The 20538-nt window shown below is 41.8% G+C and overlaps 1 protein-coding gene across 1 annotated transcript; it reads left to right on the top strand.

The window, feature by feature from the left end:
• The first annotated feature begins 223 nt into the window (after positions 1-223).
• rnf128b (ring finger protein 128b) lies at positions 224-12331 on the top strand. The gene is made up of 7 exons (XM_079892470.1): positions 224-245; positions 1448-1695; positions 1856-1927; positions 2036-2118; positions 2538-2625; positions 2718-2847; positions 11708-12331. The coding sequence occupies exons 2-7, from the start codon at positions 1471-1473 to the stop codon at positions 11836-11838; spliced, it is 729 nt and encodes a 242-aa protein (XP_079748596.1). The 5' UTR covers positions 224-245; positions 1448-1470; the 3' UTR covers positions 11839-12331.
• The last annotated feature ends 8207 nt before the right edge of the window (positions 12332-20538 follow it).

Here is a 20538-nt window from a genome sequence, read left to right as displayed (position 1 = left end):
GACAATAGTGGTCCTGACAGAAATAACTTACTCACCATTTGAGTAATAAAAACACCATCTCCACGCGCTTTTACAACAATAAAAAAAAAAAAGCCAAGCCAGAGTTGATTCTCATTTTATTACAAGCTCTGTCGCGTTCTCATTTTGCCAGCACTCTCCTGTGTTTGGCTTTTTTTTTTTAAATGGCATACACGCATCAAAGTAGCACCTACTCTCTATTTATGGATATGATGAGACACGCACGGGTGAGTGACATAGCAGCCTATGTACGCATTTTTCCAAGAAAACCATTCCATCAGGTCTAAAATAGGCTATAAACAATTATAATAGGCTTACCATAGTGAATCAGGGTAAGACAAAAACATGTTTTGGAAGAAAGATTGATGATGTATTAAATCATAAGCATTTTTAACATATGTGCACAATTGGAATATCGCACAAATCATTTTCTAACAAAACAGCGTTTCCAACCCATGTGTTCAAGAGAACAAAATTGTCACTTCCTGGGAAATTGACGCAAAATAGCTGTAATAAAATTGGAAGTTGCTGCAGTTGGGGAAGCCACTGTGGCTCTTTTTTTCTTACATCATAAATTACTTGTTATCTTGCATTTTGATGCCTGGTGAACGCAGTCATGTGGGAAGCTTCTGCATTGGAATTAAACCAAATTATTCTGATGACAGAATTTGGATCAAGGATTTCAGAATTATCAAACCAACATTAGAGATGCTGTGCAATGAAATTGGTCTGCTGGTTAATCCAGTTATCCAAACACATACACTGTTAAGACAAAGTCATGTCAGTTTTTTGTTGCACATTGAGGGATTTATTTGGTGAATGTTGTGATTCAATCATATTTTATGAGCATGTCTTCTTATCGGATAAAAAATTGAACACCTCAATTGAGTGCATACATTTTTTATGCACATTTTTAGAATTCTTGGTTTCCATCCAGCACATTTTATGCAATATCCCAAAATGCGCATAAAAATAGGTGGATGAAAACACTGCCATAATAATATCTATAGTACAGTGCAGAAGTCATAGAAATAGTACATTTTTCACAATAAAACTGTTTAAGACTATTTTGTTTAATGCCATTAATTGTAATTAAATCCAGAAATAAAATAAAAAATCTTCTGACTGACTATTCCTATTCCTTTAATTGACACTTTATTCAAATACTCTAGACCAGTAGAATTTTAAGGGAAGATGTTTTACAACAACCTACACTTGCTTTCAAAGATGATTGTATACTTTTTGCAATGCTTTACACACTTTTTAGTCATGCAAGTAATCAATATGGCATTGCTGCAATTCAACTGATGGAAATTTGTCCAAGCGATGGATAACTATATTCCCTGTAATCCAGTAATATTTTGTGATGCTGTGCTGTTGATCTCAAAAATAACCAGTCATGGTTAATGTTAGTATTTTATTTCCACAGATGCTGATGACATAGTTGCCATCATGGTTGGCAATATTCTAGGCACAGAAATCATTAACCGGATCAAGAATGGCTCAGACGTCTATGTAGAGATTGCTGTAGCCAATGCATATGGCCTGTGGCCCAGTGCTACATGGGCATATGCACTGTCTTTCACCTTCATTGGAATAACAGCCATCACTTTGTTCTACTTCGCTTTCCTGTTTATCAAACGCATGTACATAAACCGACAGCTTCGTATGCAACAGGTAAAGTATTCAGTTAAGGTTAAGTTCACTGTAGGAGTCAAATCTACTCAAAAATGTAGTATATTCAATCTAAAATACTCAGATATATTCCAAACATTCCAAAATCTCTTAAGGTATTTTTTCTATTGCTAATTCTGTTCTGTCATTCATTTCTGTGCAGAGGGAGATGAAAAAAGTGACTGAAAAAGCAATAGCAAAGTTACAAGTGCGGACTCTGCGGACAGGTGACCCGGTATTGTCCCATTGCTAAATCCTAAAATAAATAAATGTGTTCGGTAAAATAAATTCAGAGAGCATTTAAACTGCAGTGAGTAAAAGCATCATGCCTGTGTTTCTGTAGGAGGTTGAATCAGAGGACACGAGCTGTGTGGTGTGCACTGACTCATTCACACATAATGAACAGGTCACAGTTCTACCCTGCAGGTGCAGTATGAGGAAATCCACATATGATTTTAGTTCAACATTACAGACGTTTCTAACTTCAGTATAGTGTCAGTATAGTATGTTAATTTCTATGCATTGGCTGAGACTATTTTGAAACCTTATTTATTTTATCTATTGTAACTTGCTTAGCATTGAATATTATATCAAGCAGAGATTCTGTTGAATGAAAGGTCTGAGTTTTGTGCCCTGCACATACAAAGCATATTATTTAGAGAAGACATAAAACATAAAATATGTTGTCATATTATAGAGGTATATGTATTATGTATAGAGGTTCATTCAGAGAAGACAGTAGAACATAACATTAAAAAATTCACACTTCACTTTTAACATAGTTGTTTTAATTTTTTGTAAATATGAAAGAAATGCATAATATGAAATACATTCTGTTTTTACAGACATTTATACCATAAGAAATGCATTGAGCCATGGCTCCTGGAACACCCCACCTGTCCCATGTGTAAATACAATATCCTCAAATCCAAGGTCGTTTTGCCAATACACACAGAACCATCTTTATTCAGACAGATGATGTTGCATTTACTAACATGAGATTCTTTGTTGCTGTTTGTGTTTAGATTGATGAGGAAGGAGATGAGCAGCCCTCATCATCACCATCAAACAACTCATTCTGTTTAACTACAGTAACGACAGTCCCATCAGCAGACCAACACAACACATTAGACTCAAACATTCAAACTGCAGAAAGTGAGTAAAGGCTACCACAAAAACATTTGCTGTCCTTTAAATTGTGTTCCTCATTGATGTAGGTGTTAGAAATCCGTCCTTCGGATGAGACGTTAAACCGAGGTCCTGACTCTCTGTGGTCATTAAAAATCCCAGGATGTCCTTCGAAAAAGAGTAGGGGTGTAACCCAGGCATCCTGGCCAAATTTGCCCCTTGGCCCCTGTCCATCATGGCCTCCTAATCATCCCCATATACTGATTGGCTTCATCACTGTCTCATCTCCACCAGTAAGCTGATGTGTGGTGGGCGTTCTGGCGCAAAATGGCTGCCATCGCATCATCCAAGTGGATGCTGCACATTGGTGGTGGTTGAGGAGATTCCCCCATCTATGTAAAGCGCTTTGAGGTCTCAGAAAAAGCGCTATATAAATGTAACGAATTATTATTATTATTATTATAGAAATGAACAACAAAACACTTTTCATTGCATTGCTGAAGTTTTATCAGATTGCAGCTCAGCACTTACAAACCACATACTCCTAAAAGTTGACAAAAGTTTTTTTTTTTCATATGCACATTAATATGTTACTTATTTTTTACAGCAAATATTTAGTTTTGAGTTATTATTATGTCAGTTAATATATTTAAATAGCCTACATGTTTATGATTTATAGATTTTCCATATTTAATTAATGGGAAAAATACATAATGGTGTTTCATTGGTCTCCTGTATATTTTTATCTGCTGATTGGTAATTCAAAATGAAAGGGGTGGTATAATGCCCTTTTCACAAGATGTAAAATAAATCTCTGATGTCCCCAGAGTGTGTATTTGAAGTTCTCTTACGAGAGGTCTCTCGTACTGCGTAATCTTACGCTAGGGGAAAATCACCTGAACGTAGGACCAGACAGACTGTCCAGGAACAATGTTCCGGCAGGGGAATGGTCCCTACACCCGCAGACAGTCCAACTGCTGTGGAAGACATTCGGCAGAGCGAAGGTAGACCTGTTTGCGTCTCAAGAAAACGCTCACTGTCCGGAGTTTTTTTTTCAAGAGCAGGGATGCGCTGGCCCACGTCTGGCCCCGCTGCCCGCTCTATGCCTTTCCCCCCGTCACGCTCTTGCCTCAGGTACTAGAGTGGATCAGGGAAAGTGGATGCTCAGTGCTACTGGTGGCTCCGTTATGGAAGAACCAGACTTGGTTTCCAGCTCTGATGCAGCTGACGAGCACTGCGCCATGGCCAATACCAGTGAGGAGGGACCTCCTCTCTCAAGCCAAGGGCTCGATCTGGCATCCTCGCCCAGAGCTGTGGGCCATCAAAGGGGAACCGCTAACCTCCCGGAGGGAGTACTAAACACGATCATACAGGCTAGGGCCCCGTCTACCAGACGGCTCTATTCCTCGAAATGTTCTGTGTTCTCTAGCTGGTGCACAGCTCGTGGCATATCACCCCCAGACTGTGGGGTGATGGAGGTTCTCTCCTTCCTGTAAGAGCTACTGGATAAGGGTAGAACCCCATCCATGCTCAAGGTCTATGTGACGGCCATAGCAGCATTTACTAAACCGACGCTTGGCCAGTCACTAGGAAGGAATGATCTGGGGCCTCATTTATAAACGTTGCGTACGCACAAAAGAAGGCGTACGCCGCTCTCTACGCAATAATTGGTATTTATAAAAAGCAAACTTGACGGGAAAATGTGCGGTCCTTCACGCAAGCTCTCACCCAGGCGTACGCACAAAAACGGGTGAAATGAGAAATGGCGACACCGTCGGCAGATGGAAGAAACACGTGAAAGTGTGTGAAACTGTAGACCGTTGTGTAAAAGAAATGGCAATACTGCCTCTCATAAATAGCCTAACATGAAGACTTCACAAAGCAAGTCTTATTAACAGCCTACACGAACAGCCGTTTGATCGATTTGCAGTGTAAAACAAACAAAATCCAACGAAATTAGGCTACAACAGAAATGCAAATGAACACATATTTGCGAAAAGAAAAGTGAAATATGTTCTGCAATAATATTGGCATGTTATGCAATTCATCCTTATGAATAATATGGTAAACAGAACGAAATAATGTACAAAACTGATATTCTCGTCAATGTGTCCGTCTGGCGGAGCAGATAGATGCAAGATAGACAGATAGATAGATAATTAGGGAGATATATAGATAGATAAATAGATGTATTAATTGTCCACTGGGGAAAGTTATTTTCATAGTAAAAATTTCTTCATCAGCTACGGAATCATGGTATTCATGCAAAGCCTATATGCCTTTAGTTTGTTTTATTTTGATAAAATAATGTATGACGTAGGCTATGTCTCAACCATTCAGAAAGCTGCAAGAAATTACATTTGTGCTGAACTATTTCCCATTTCCACGTAGATTATAACCGACATCAGTGCCTAGCTTGTCACACTCTGGCGATGGAGCGCTATAAACGCTTTTTTGCCTCGACTTTGATGTCCGACCATTTCTTTTTTATTTCAGCCACAGTCCGAGGTTGTGAGGCTACAGCATTTACGGCGTCTGCAACTTTTGCCACTCAAGTGCCTTTTTGGCATTAGTAATGCCCACACTGTGCCCTTCAAACAACATTTTTTCTCCTCTTTTCCACCTCGCCAACGATAAACTTCTACTTCACATTGAGTGAAGTTATGTTTTTTGATTTCCTCTCTGTGTTTGCCATGATTTCGCAATCGATGAATATTAATTTGTGGGCGTTTCACGGACTATTTATGGGCAACTATGGGCGTGACATGAAGCCGCAAAAGCTGCGCTACATTTAGAATTGATTGTGATTTATTAAGGGAAAACTGCGTAGGATGTGCGTGCGCACGGTTTTATAAATCCGAATATTTCTGTGCGTACGCACGTCCTATGTTTCATCCGTATGCCACTTATGACGCAAATCCTACGCAAAGTTTTATAAATGAGGCCCCTGGTCATCCGCTTCCTTAGAGGAGCTAAGAGGTTAAATCCTCCCAGACCTCCCTCAGTCCCCGTGTGGGACCTTTCTACGGTTCTGGAAGCCATGAAAGGTGCCCCATTCGAGCCAATCCAGTTGATAGATATCAAACACCTGTCGCTCAAGACGGTGTTGCTTCTGGCTCTCGCTTCGGTAAAGCGTATAGGGGACCTGCAAGCGCTCTCAGTGAGCGCGACGTGTATGGAGTTTGGGCCTAATGACTCGAAAGTCATACTCAAACCAAGGCACGGGTACGTTCCTAAATCCTTCAACACACCGTTTAGGGCACAGGTGATTTCCCTGTCAGCCTTGCCGGTCTCTAATGAGGAAGAGCTTTAAGGGCTTATGTGTCTCGATCATCTGTTTTCAGACAGACGGAGCAGCTCTTTGTCTCGTTCAGCGGACGTTCTAAGGGACTGGCCGCGTCGAAACAGAGCCTATCCAGATGGATAGTTGATGCTATAGCGCTGGCTTACACTTCTAAGGGCCTACAGTGCCCATTAGGTGTCAGAGCGCACTCCACGAGAGGCATGGCCTCGTCGTGGGCTTGGTCTAGCGGGATTGCCTTGCAAGATATCTGTACGGCGGCAGGCTGGGCCTCCCCGTCTACATTTATTAGGTTCTATTACCTAGAAGTTCCCGCCTTGCAGGCTAAGCTGTTTTCGGTCTAATAGGACCCTTATTATTCATCAGTTCAGGCCGAGTTTCGCCCTGACTGTGTGGAACACTTGATATAAATGCTTCCTAATAGGACGCTACTTATTACGGAAATGATGCTGTTCTAGCCCCTCTTTCCCGGACCCTCTGCGAGTCCCTGGTGATCATGCACTATATGAGCCCCGGGCACCTGCCCTTGGGACTTTGGTGTTGGATCTCAGCACGCACAGCGTTTTGCATTGTGTTCCCCTAACGTAAGATATTACGCAGTACGAGAGACCTCTCATAAGAGAACGTACTCGGTTACTTACGTAACCTCGGTTCTCTCTTGAAGAGGGAACGAGTACTGCGTATCTTGCCGTGCATGCATCACGCTCTTGTTCACTTCGGTGATGAAAAACCAGATTCGATCAGCCTATCGAGCTATATTTATAAGCCTAAGCCACACCCGTTTCGGCGGGACGTGACGTAGTGGACGTCATGAGGGGCCTCTCTCGATAGGCTGCTGCAGTTGCCGCAGGGCAGCCAATGGGTGCGCGAGCTGTCTCGCCTATGTCTGCATGCTGCCGCAACGCGTTTTGCATTATTACAAAATTAAGGATAATTTTTTGGCTTCAATATCTCGCAGAAAAGAGATTTTCCTCTAGCGTAAGATATTACGCAGTACTCGTTCCCTCTTCTAGAGAGAACCGAGGTTACTTTAGTAACCGAGTACGTTTTAGCTCAAAATACCCCCACAGATATTTTTATATAGCATGTTAAAGTTGTCACTTTTTGAGGGTGAGCAAAAACGCACCGCACTTTGCTTCTCTCATCTGCACAAACGCAGCAGTTGCCATTTTTGCAAACCATACATAATTACAAGGAAAAATATTCCACACGAGGGAAATCATTGTGGTGTCCATGAAGATGTGAAAAAATAGGCATAAATCTAGCTTACACATTTACCCAAATTATTATACGCCTGTTTAACCGAAGCTTATTTGGGTGGGTTTCTCCCATCCCCATTTTTTATTTATTTATTTATTTATATTTTTAAAACAGGAAAAGATTAAGGACAATCGGGCCTGGCTCAGTATAAAACTGATTTTCAGCAGGTTCCTGCTCTGCAGAACATAAAAACCACATACACAACAAAGTTCACACACTAGACAGCTAGAGACAACAACAAACACCCATACAATGTCACTTCTCTGTGTTTTACGGCCCTGACGAGAACGTCGGTCTCCTCGGCTGTGAACCAATCCTGCCGTAATGTACTGTAATAACGGTTCCCTGAGAAGCTCTGTAGAAAACGTCTTGGATTACGACTGTAATAACGGTTCCCTGAGAAGGTGTGTAATGGTGTTGTTGTTTCTTGTGAACCAGTGTCTGAAGCGCGTGTGTTAAACGCCAATCTTGATTGGCTACTGCCGCCAGGTAATGTCACAGGCACGCTGGCTTGCTATATAAGGGGTGCCTAGAGAACATGTCATTAGCTTCATGTTGTCTGAAGGAAGATGAGTAGTAATGCCGGAAGTATGGCAACGCGACACAGTGTCTCGTTCCCCTTCTCAGGGAACTCGCACTGCGTCATGGTGTTGACACTATGGGAACTAAATACCCACTGCTCCATACTGACAAAACGCCTGCCCACTGTGCTGTAAGTCTCTCAGTGAGCTCTTAGCAGTAGCCAAGACGCTGCCACACAATGCACCTATTGACCAGAGAGCTTATCACACCCTGGTGCACTCAAGTCGACACCTCCAATATTACCCCTCGCCACCCTTGGTGGGAGAAGAGGGGGGGCACGGATGGCAATAGAATGGTTCTTGGTCAACCGAATAGCTTACAAGAGAGCTCGCAAGTACTTCCTGAAATAGATGGTGAGAGGATGGAGTGCCTCTGTAGCTTACACATCCTCCTTCTCTTCCCCAGTGAGCACATAAGGCCCTTCTAACCATGTGAAGCATTAACTTGACCCTTCCCTAATAAGGGAGCTCAACCTGAAGAGACAACCAATGAGGTGGTGATAGGTGGAGAAGACAATGACTAAAGTCAGACTTTAGTCAGACAATGACTAAAGAAGTGGCACGCAAGAAGCAGAATAGCCCATCTTCTTTCAGCTGCGTCTGGCAACCCTACATATGCGAACCAGTAAGGAGCATATGCTTTCATCTCCATGATATAAAAGGAAAGGCGACATGTGAGGAAGTGGGAGATGAAAAGCGGATTAGCCCATCTTCCCCAACTATGCCCTAGAACATAATACTTCTACTTTCTATTACAAATATGAATGCAGAAAGAGTATATCATTCTGTGTTCATCCCTAACAAGTAGGAAAGGAGGTGGGACACTAGAGGTGGCATTGCCCATCTTCCTGATCCCATCCACAGATGTTACTTCTATCTCTGTATTCACAGAACTAGGGAGATAACAGATCATGAAGTAGGACTCTACAAGTGGAATAGCCCATATTCAACGTTTTCACATGTAAACTGAGCATTTTGTGCAAAAAGAGCTGCATGCAAGGCATTCTCGTCCTCTCTTGTCAATGCCGTTACATAAGCATATCACTTTCACTTCCGCACGCACAGTTCCAGAAGGCAGTAAATGAAGAAGTGCAATACGAGAAGCGATATTTCCCATCTTCTCATCTGATGTTATCTAAGCCTATGTGAACTAGCCCATGTGCAGAAGGAGTAAACATGCTTCTTATCACTGTATAATCTCGGAAAAACTGTTTCATTTCCTTCTGCCTGAAAAAGAGTGCCCAGATCTCTTCGTCTAGCATTGCATTGTCATTAGTGCCCCCTACTGGGAAGTGACCCCCTACTGGGAAGTGACAGCAAAAAGATATCAATCGCCAATAACCTTGTATCGTTCCCCTGAACATAATGCAATAGTTGGGGATGGATGTAAAATAAACCTGTATATGTACTCTTTATTTGTGAAGAGACAGCGATATCATCCATCATTCATTTTAAAAGAAAACATTTTTAACTGTACCCAGAACCAACACAGACACCCCTGTATTGTAATCTCTTTCTTTTAAGGGAATGAAATGCTTTCCCTTACATTCTTTCTCTTTTTTTAAACAACCTCTTGAACCCCAACACCCAGAAAGGGGTGGGGAGGGAAAAAAAAGAAAAGGGGATTAAAAGAAAAAGAGGATGAGAAAAACACCAAAAAGGACTCTCAGCGTTTAGACCTCCATACTTGTTCTTGAGCCAGATTGCCACCTGGATCCCCGACCTCTCTAAGGCGGAGCTCTAGCGGCCATACTCACTTTCTGCTCCTGTCACCAACTGGACCCAGCGACAGGCTCAGAAGGGGGAACTGAAGGACATTGCCTGCGGCGGGGAATTTACAGTAGCACTTGAACACCACCGACTTAACCCTTGCCTCCCTAAATTTCTGGACTACAGTCTCAACAGCGGTGCCAAAAGTTGAAATTTGGAACCAGAGCGTCAAGGAGGAATGATCTCTCCTTCTCCTTTAGCCTCGATAGGTTAAGCCATAAATGCCAAAATTTGCAACAAAAGCAGCAAGCAGGGTAAGGTCAGTGTTGTGGAGGAGATCTTCGATCGCGTCTGGTGCCACACCCCCTGCAGCGTTAACGTCCTTCAGGAAGTCAGCTTTGTATGCCTGCAACATCACCATGGTATTCATGGCACCGCCGACTTGGCCCGTCACCGTGTGCGCCTTGCTCACAAGTTTAGATGTAAATTGGAAGGGTTTAGAAGGAGCGGGAGGCTTTCACGAAGATGCCGCGCCAGATGAGAGGTAACCCGCCAGTGATTCCTCCATCCAGAACATTTTTGTATACCCATGTTCCTCCAACCCTTTTACATAGTTGGACTTGCTGGGAGGGAACACATGGACTGAGAAAGGATTTCCTCAAGATCTTAACACCTCACTGTGGAGAGAAATAGAAGGTTCGCCGGGGACACGTTTATAACCCGCCAGGAAGTACTCGTCTAGCCTGCCTGGAGCGCTTTCCTGTTTGTCCACCATCCAGTCTAAGCTCAATCTGGCGGTGGCGTGGGTAGTAAATAGCAGGTAGTAATTATCACGTGTAGTAATTCCCTGTACATGGTTGACGATGAGGAGGCTGGCTCATATAATACATCCGCCTCAACTCCCATCACGTCTAATTTCTCTGAACTAGAGTGGCCATGCAGCATATTCTCCGCCAAACCATAAGCCGGAGAGCAGGCTTTCGGATTCGGCGCAAGAGCCTCGGAACTAGCGACAGAGGATTGAGAAAGGGAATCTGCGAGCCCCACTATCCTAAACACTGCACTGCCTCGACAGCAGTGGGTCCTGGACCATGGGGCGCTAACACCTGGCTCCCTTTCCCCATAAATAGAGCCAGTTGGGAACGTGATATATCTCTCACATGGAGGCACACATTTTTTAAACTTGCGTTCACTCATTTTGTTTCTTTTCTTTTTCTTTGAGATACACATACACAAACAAGCGGATTCCTGAAGACAAAGAGGCTGATGACGTGTTCTCAGCCGGCGGGCCTGTGACGTCACCTGACGGCAGTATCCAATCAAGAAAGGCGTTTGGCACACGTCCTTCAGACACTGGATCACAAGGAGCATTTCTATAGTGTCAAAACCATGCCTTTGAAAGGGAATAGTGATGTTATCGTCCAGCTCAGTTCAGTTATCATCAAATAGTGCAGTGTTCTAATCTTAACAAAGGACTTTGACCCCTGGTTTCACAGATGAGGCTTAAGCCTAGTCCCAGACTAAAATGCATGCTTGAGCAGTTTTAACTGAAAGCATCTTGCCATTGTTTATAAAAGCTACATAAATGTCCTAATCGAACTAAGGTCTAATCCTGGCTTAATCAAAGCCCTGTCTGTGAAACCAAGCCATAAAGTTTTACCAATCCAATATCTACATCTTATCTACTCAGCTGGAGACTCAGCAACACTTACTATTGAGTACTGATGCTTGGAACCAAGGACTGTGTGTGATACCAAACAGTAACCAAATGTAGAAAAAGACAATAAAATCAGAAATTAAAATTCCAGAAAAACATAAAATTCAGCAGTAACACTAAAAACATTGTTTTGTAAAGGTAAAGGTAATATGCTGTATCAGAATAATGAATAAATTAAACACAATATATGAATACATAAATTCAGCAGTAACCTATGCCCTTTGTCATTATCAATGTCATGCTGGATTAATCTGTATATGTACTATATAATAATCTATATACTGATGTCTCATGGTTTTTGATTTTTCTTTATGACAGCAGCTCTTGGACATCCATCAGACCGTGTGTATTATGACCCGGATATCCAGACACAACACATTTATGAGAACCAAGCATTTGAAGAAGAACCAGAGATAATGGAGCAGCAGGATATCAACAGCCAAGATTAATATACTATAACATATTTCAAATATTTCTACAGTTTGAATATCACAAACAGCCAATAAAGTGTGTGAAATGTGTCAAAAAGAATGACATACAAAAAAGAAGAAACTTAAAATGGGATGCTCAAATTGTGACAGACTATTTATTAATAACTGAGAACTGTTTAATTAATGTAGATTTTAATGAGTTTTAAGAGGAGACAGGTAAGAAAGTATAAAAACAAAAATAAAAAAGGGATTCATTACTGTGACAGCTTGCATACCTGTCATAAGCTAAATAAAGCTTGCTCACACACACAAACACACTCAAACACTGGCTAAGTAAATTTGACAATAGAATGATAAAATTATAAAAATGACAAGTTCCTTTTTTTTTCTCCATAAATATACTTTCTCTTTATCCTGCTCTCTCTCCCACATAAAGATATATGGAAACATTCACACAAAAAAACAAAAACGCTTCAGCGCTGCCCTGTGACTGAAAAGCTACATGACTATTGAAGGCCAAATTATCTTTAGATGTTCTCAGTAATGTTTACTAGAGAGCATTCCAATTAGAGATTTAATCTGTAATTTCATTTTTACAAGCAAAATCCAGTTTTGGTGGCATTACAAGTAATTTGAGTAATGTAATTAAATTACTTTTTTTGTGTAGGTTGTTGGTTGTTGATTTTGTTTTTCTTCCATTGAGATGAGTTAACATTGGATGATCGAACAGTGAGCTAGCATATTTGCACAGATGTCATAGAACTGTACATCTCCCTATGGAGTGTATTTCAGCATCTTGATGCATCATGAGTTTATGGATACAGATAAATAAAAACAATAACTGTTAAAGAATAACAGATAATAAAGATATTACCCCACACTGAACACTTTGGAAAGTTTGGGTGACAGTACTAAACTCAGTTGATTGCTGATTGTATTCTTTCTGTTGTTGATTGCACATTTGTACCCAGATTAAATTTTTGATGGTACAATGTATTTCCTTCATCATATGCATGGTGTAGGTTGCTGTTTGAAACCTATCCCTAGATGATGCCATTCATTAATAAAAATAAAAACCTTATAAATATGACGATTGAGTGGAGAAGTATTATTGTTACTGAAAAGAAAAGTAAATCTGTTTGTAATATGTTGTAATATAATCTAGTAATAGGTTAGGCCATGTAGTGGTATTTGTGGTATTTAGTGGAACTAAGAATAATACGGCATAATGTACAATAGGAAAGCAATATCCAACTGCAGAGCCACATGTAACAGCAGTTTCTGTGTCTCAGCTTGCAGACATCATAGGACCACATTTCTACCTTTTTTTATTTTATATATATTAGGACTATACTATTTTAGAGCACTTACTATTCAGTTTTCAATGCGCAAGTAAACCATTTTTTTTTCTACAAACTATTGTGTTTATGATTATGATAATAAATTAAAATAATATAACAAATAACAATTTTCAATAGCAAGCGACATAATGAATGACTTTTACAAGGCTGAAAGACAGCTGTGCAACCGCAGGCCTTACACATTCTATTTTAAAATGACCATGCCCACTCTTATGTTAAAAAATAATGTAAAAAGATAATAAAAAAAAAAAAGAAAATAAACAATTTCCGTTGGTCTATCTTTGCACGTGTTTATTTCAGGTCTCCACTTTTAGAGAAAAATGGCTCTGTCACAAAAAACCAAGGTCCTAGAAATGTGGTGATACTGCTGTGCTGCCTCAGGTACGGCATGATTATTTGTAAAATTAAGCTTTCTTAAGCAATGAGGCTCTCAAAAATGTATTAACTTTACTACTATCTGGTAGTCAAAAAAATGACACACATTTACAGAGCAATTAGATATAAATATGATGTTCAAGCAACTTAATGAATAAAGTACATGTTTATACACCTTTAACTAGCCTGCTATTGATGAAATACAGTTATTTATGCTGAGCAAAACTCTGTTTTTTTTTTTTTCATCATCCTCTGTTGTTTCTTAAATGATTGAATCCTTTACTTGTGTATTCCAGAAATCAGGTTATGCGACATAAGTAAACGGATAACCTCAGTGTTTGGTTCCAAAAACAGAAACATGGAGGTGCAGAGCATTTAGGTACTTTTCTTTTTTAAATCTTTTTTATTTTATTTTATTTTATTTTATTTTATTTTATTATTTATCTTTCTTAATTCATTATTGATGTTGTGTATCTGTTTGTTTTGTATGTGGTGGTAATTTCCGTGCTGAAGAACAAATTGTCCCTATAGAGAACAATAAAAGGTTAAAGTCTAAAGTCTAAAGCATTTGACCAGAAATCACTTTAAAGGAAACATTACTCTGCAGTAAAAACTTTGCTGTGCAGCACAAACATTACTGTGCAGTATAAGCTCTGCATTTTCCTGCAAAAACATTTGGATTCTTGTGTTCTCAGCATTGCATTTCTAATCAACTCCTTACAAATACACTTTAACTATTATATGAATCATCACTAATTTATGGATGAAATGCCCTTGAGGGCCACCAGAGGGCACTCCCTTGTTACAGTTTTTCTCAGTCGCTTTGGTGCATTTCTCACATCACTATTTACATTTGCACAACAGTTAATGCAGTTCTCAAAACAATTAGTACAAACTGCAAAACCTAGTTGATAACCTGCAAAAGCGTGTCACTTGCTCAAAATGGATAGCTCATTCCTCAAAAGCAAGTATTTATGTCAATGAATGTGTCAGTGTCATCAAAATGAAAAGTCCTGACACCATCGTTTATGAACAAGATAGTCAAATGGCTTAGTCATGTTTTCATTATGACAGTTTACTCTGTAAATGTTTTCCAATGCAAAAAAAGTCAGATGACACTACCTGAAAATGCTCAATACAGCACTAAATACTATTTGCACAGCCATTTGAAAAATACAGTAAAGTTACACATTACTGTATTTAGTGAGGTAACTGAGTACAAGACACTGAATATGTATGTTTCACATTTTTACCACATATGCTCTTTGCCATTCTAATTTGTTCACAGCATTGTGCAAAAGAAAAAATACACCATTCTTTACAACAAACATAAACTCCCTTTGGGTAGAGCTGTGCACAACTGTAAACAATATTGCAGTAGGCCTATATACTGTATTGGAACTGAACATACAACATACATAGGACTGTAATCCTTCATGCACATCCAGACGTTCCTCTCTGTCTGGTCACATAATTTCATCTACATCCTCAGCGAATATCATCTCTTGCTCAATTGCAAATTGTTCAATTTAGGAGACTTTTTCAGGATTTTTTTGTTGTTTTTTTAAATGACAGATTTTGACAACTAGTTCAACATTTTTGTATGTAATGACTCAAGCAATGAAATGAGGACTATTAGTTTTATATGGAATGACTATTCAGCATTCACAAGTATAGTTAATTTTGACTGACATGACATAAGCAAATGATAATGTTCTAAAACAGCAGAGAGTTGTATGAAAGCAATTGATGCATGTCCAAAAGCATTTGCAATTTGTTGGAAGGAATGAGAAACTGCTACTATGATGTGCACAAATGACTAAATGTTGTGGAGGTTGAACTAACAGTTGTGCAAATGTAAATAGTGATGTGAGAAATGCACCAAAGCGACTGAGAAAAACTGTAATTGCCATTTTCAACTCGGGACTTCATTACCCATAACCCACGGAGGCAAATCTGAATTTGAGATTTTTGTCAATGGACTGTTATGATGATGAGGAAGGAGAACCCAGGCGCAGACAAAGTACACTAAACACGATTTATTATAGGCAAAAAGGGGAAAATAAAGCCCACAATGGGGTAAAACAAGACAAGACTGAGGATACTAACTAGACTATAAACTTGACAGAAGTCTAGACACTAACTAACAGCAAATACACAAACAGGATCTTCACAGGACTCGTAACGAAGACAGGATACTCACAGGAACTATTTTGCAATGACTCACATGAAATAATAGCACAGGCAAGATTCACAGAGTAACATCACAGCAGTATTCACATAAAGTATGGCAATGAACCGACACAAGACAGCAAACACAAGGGGATTAAATAGGGAGAAACTAATGAGGGAAACAGGTGACGGCGATGATACAATAATGATAACAAGATGATAACAAGGGGGCGGGGTTACATGACAAGACAACGCAAGCACACAGCCAAACAAATGGCCATGTGCTTACACACAAAACATGGGCCTGTCATGATCCTGCCTCAAGACCAGGGAAAATCAGAGACAAGAAGGCAGAATCATGACAGAACCCCTCCCTTAAGGAGCGGCTTCCAGACGCTCCCTAAGGGAACACTAAACACGTGACATGACGGACTGAGACATGGACACAAACCAACAAAACATGACAAAAACCAACAACGGCAAACATGAATAAACAATAGCAGGGTTGGGGTGAAAAATCAAAAACAACAGACAAGGCAGAGGAGGTGGAGACAACACAGAGTTCATGGGGGAATGTCCAGGGTGGGTGGATGGGACTGTGGTCTTGGGTGGACAGGATGATGGCTGAGGGCGAGGGGTCCGGGCAGACTTGGATGGGGAAACACGAGGAACAGTCTTAGGAGAAACAGACCGGGGTGAAGTGGTGACAGGGGTGTCCGGGGAAACAAACAGAGGTCGGGTGACAGCTGGTACGGGGCTGGACAAATTAGTTGGGACAGGACTGGACACAGACATCCTCCTGTCTGCTGGGACAGGACTGGACACATCTGCTGGGACAGGACTGGACACATCTGCTGGGACAGGACTGGACACATCTGCTGGGACAGGACTGGACACATCTGCTGGGACAGGACTGGACACATCTGCTGGGACAGGACTGGACACATCTGCTGGGACAGGACTGGACACATCTGCTGGGACAGGACTGGACACATCTGCTGGGACAGGACTGGACACATCTGCTGGGACAGGACTGGACACATCTGCTGGGACAGGACTGGACACATCTGCTGGGACAGGACTGGACACATCTGCTGGGACAGGACTGGACACATCTGCTGGGACAGGACTGGACACATCTGCTGGGACAGGACTGGACACATTAGCAGGAACAGTGCAAGCGGTGGCTGACTTAGGAACAGCGCTCTGAGTGGCTGGCCTCAGATCAACACTGGCTGCAGCTGACTGGGGTATGGCGCTCTCGGCAGCTGACTGGGGTACGGCGCTCACAGACTCAGGACAAGACATGGCGGGGACTTCAAGGATTTGGACAAGACGTTTTAAGTATTGAGACAATGTTTCGGCAGCGACGAGGACAGGCATCTTTTGATGAGCAGAAACCGACCGCAAGACAGCTTCAGCAGCTGAATCGGCCGCTGCTCTCTCTGCAGCACTCACGACTGCAGACTCGGGCACGGCGCTTGCAGGAGCGGGCCCTGGAACAGCGCTTGCAGGAGCGGGCCCTGGAACAGCGCTTGCAGGAGCGGGCCCTGGAACAGCGCTTGCAGGAGCGGGCCCTGGAACAGCGCTTGCAGGAGCGGGCCCTGGAACAGCGCTTGCAGGAGCGGGCCCTGGAACAGCGCTTGCAGGAGCGGGCCCTGGAACAGCGCTTGCAGGAGCGGGCCCTGGAACAGCGCTTGCAGGAGCGGGCCCTGGAACAGCGCTTGCAGGAGCGGGCTCTGGAACAGCGCCTGGGACAGCTAGAGATGAAGAGCGAGAGGCTCCCTTTCTCCTCTTCTTTCTCTTTGAACGCGAAGCCGAAACTGTAGCTGGGCTAGCGACCAGTTGGAGATGTTCAGCTGGAACCGTAACAGGAGCAGGGATGGCGTTCTCGGGCAGCGCTGACTCGGTCGAGGAAGACTCAGACGGGGAATCCCAGGAAACTCGTCTCCCTCGTTTACCATGGAGAACAATGGGAACAGAAGAGGCCTCAGGAGAAGAAGTGGAACCAGCCTTATCACCAAGGGCAATAACGGCCAGGACGCGACCCTCTGGGATCACAGGAAGCTTGGCAGAAGGTGGAGAGGACAACCACCATTGTTCCCGGAGCTCCGACTGCCACTTGAGAAGAGACACACTGTCTGCTGGGTTCAATGTTGGTCGGTTCATTCTGTTATGATGATGAGGAAGGAGAACCCAGGCGCAGACAAAGTACACTAAACACGATTTATTATAGGCAAAAAGGGGAAAATAAAGCCCACAATGGGGTAAAACAAGACAAGACTGAGGATACTAACTAGACTATAAACTTGACAGAAGTCTAGACACTAACTAACAGCAAATACACAAACAGGATCTTCACAGGACTCGTAACGAAGACAGGATACTCACAGGAACTATTTTGCAATGACTCACATGAAATAATAGCACAGGCAAGATTCACAGAGTAACATCACAGCAGTATTCACATAAAGTATGGCAATGAACCGACACAAGACAGCAAACACAAGGGGATTAAATAGGGAGAAACTAATGAGGGAAACAGGTGACGGCGATGATACAATAATGATAACAAGATGAGATAACAAGGGGGCGGGGTTACATGACAAGACAACGCAAGCACACAGCCAAACAAATGGCCATGTGCTTACACACAAAACATGGGCCTGTCATGATCCTGCCTCAAGACCAGGGAAAATCAGAGACAAGAAGGCAGAATCATGACATGGACCCTTTTTACATTTCCAGGGTTCTCTGAAGCGGATGTCATAGTTTGGTAAACTTCTATAGTGGTGAACGGTAGCAACTTTAATTTTCATATTACCATTTGCTCCATTAGCAAAAGAAAAAAATACATGATAGCATACCATGACTCTCAAGTCAAGTCACCTTCATTTATATAGCACTTTTAACAATATAGATTGTTTCAAAGCAGCTTTACAGAGATAATAGGAAAGTAAAGTAACAGAGATTGTTTTGGCTTTACAGCAGCTCTAGAATAAAGTTATTGTCCAGCTAAAGTTAGTTTTGGTTGATTCACTTCGGTTGCAAAGATCATTAGTTATTAACATAGGGCCCGCTAACACGTCACCATTCTAACAGAAAACCCTTATGGCTCTTCAGCCCGCCCATGTGCAATATAGGTTCCAAGGTGCAACCGGTGAAAAATTTTGAAAAACATTATCATCTCCGTGTAAAATTCAAAAAACGCCAATCTGTGAAAAGATTGATGATGTCATACACATGCATTTTACGTGTTCAGTCTATAGGTGTGCACGTTTGAATATATATGTGCGCAGTCGCGTAGTCTGTCTTTACAAATTGACCTCACCAAATTGCTTTTCTGGCCTTAAAAATTCATAATACAGAATTTTTTGTCGCTTCCGCGTATCCATGGGAATTGGAATCCAGAGAGATGGCTGCTGGTGATGATGGATATCTTGGGGAGTCGGAGTTAGTGATGCTGTCCTCCTAAGGCAGCATTTTTAAGTTTTCGGACGCAGCCGACGTGTGTTCGACTTGAAGCGGTGCTGCGCAGAATGATCGGTGTATGATATCATAGTATCGGGAGAGCGATTCGAAAGCACACAAAACTTTTGGTCTATAATCGCTCTTGCGGTACTTTGATGTCATGCACCGATTGGTTTCCACGGCGTCACATAAGGTCAAACACACCTAGATTTTAGATGAGGCCATTCCATCACCATTAGATGAGGCGAATGATAGGCTTCATTAAAGAACTATAGTGCTGCAAGTCAAGAGTAGCGGATTCACTAGGGTGCATCAGGTATGCAACAATATAAAGTAATAACGATTAAGTAAATTAATAGGCTGCAGGCAAAATCATAGCCTGGCCACCAGGTTTTTTCATTTCGTCCGCTGCTCCCGCAATGTGAGGTGACAGAGATTTCTGAAATGGAAACTGTGGATATTTCCTATTTGAGTGGTCAAAATACCACTGAAATCTCATTTGTTATTATCTATTAATGAAAAAACGGGGACAGTACACCTTTGAATGTTTTTTTTAATTGTTGTGGGTTCCCTATATTATTATTATTATTAACAATAATTATTATGATTTAGCTTGATTATTATGATTTTTGGTCTGGTTTTAATACAATTCACTGCATCCACAAAAAAAAAAAAAAATCAACACAATGAAAACAATTAAAGCTACAATATGTGATTTTTTTCCGCTGCTGGGGGTCGCTAACCTCTTACAATAACAAAGGCGTTGGTTGATGACGCATAAGCGGAATTATAGAACTTGTCGTCATGCCGAAGGATCTAATAATGTTTATGGATGAGTGAATACATTGACTCGCCACACGCGAGTCCCGCGGATATAAAGGAATGAGGACATTTCATTCTACAGAACTACACGCAAGTGCTGTATTACTACTCATACAGGTCAGTTTATTAGACGAATGAAACTTGTGAGGTAACGCAGCGCCGTTCCCTTTCGAAAGGGAACTCTACACTACGTCAGAATGACGCTATGGGGAACGCCTCAGGCGTGACAGGTGTCTGAAATAAATATCAACTCACGTCAATCATGTTGACCGGCGACAGCCCGTGCATCATCAGCTTGAATGATGAGCGCGCGACCTGGATGTATAAAGGGGAGCCTTGCACACATGACAACATCTTTTCGTCTTCAGGGACTGTTTGTCTGTTTTGAGAATATCGCTGAAGCGTGCGGGAGGCTCTCTCGAGAGCCTCTTGTGCAAACTGTGAGCGTTTTTCATTTAAAGATGCTCCGCTCTCGTCGGACCCTTTTCTCGAGGGAGGAGGGTTCAGCATCTGAGCT

This window comes from Squalius cephalus (assembly GCF_949319135.1).
Source record: "Squalius cephalus genome assembly, chromosome: 14".
Classification (NCBI taxonomy): Eukaryota; Metazoa; Chordata; class Actinopteri; order Cypriniformes; family Leuciscidae; genus Squalius; species Squalius cephalus.
The sequence above is the reverse complement of the archived record's forward strand: the minus strand, read 5'-3'. Positions and strand labels throughout refer to the sequence as shown.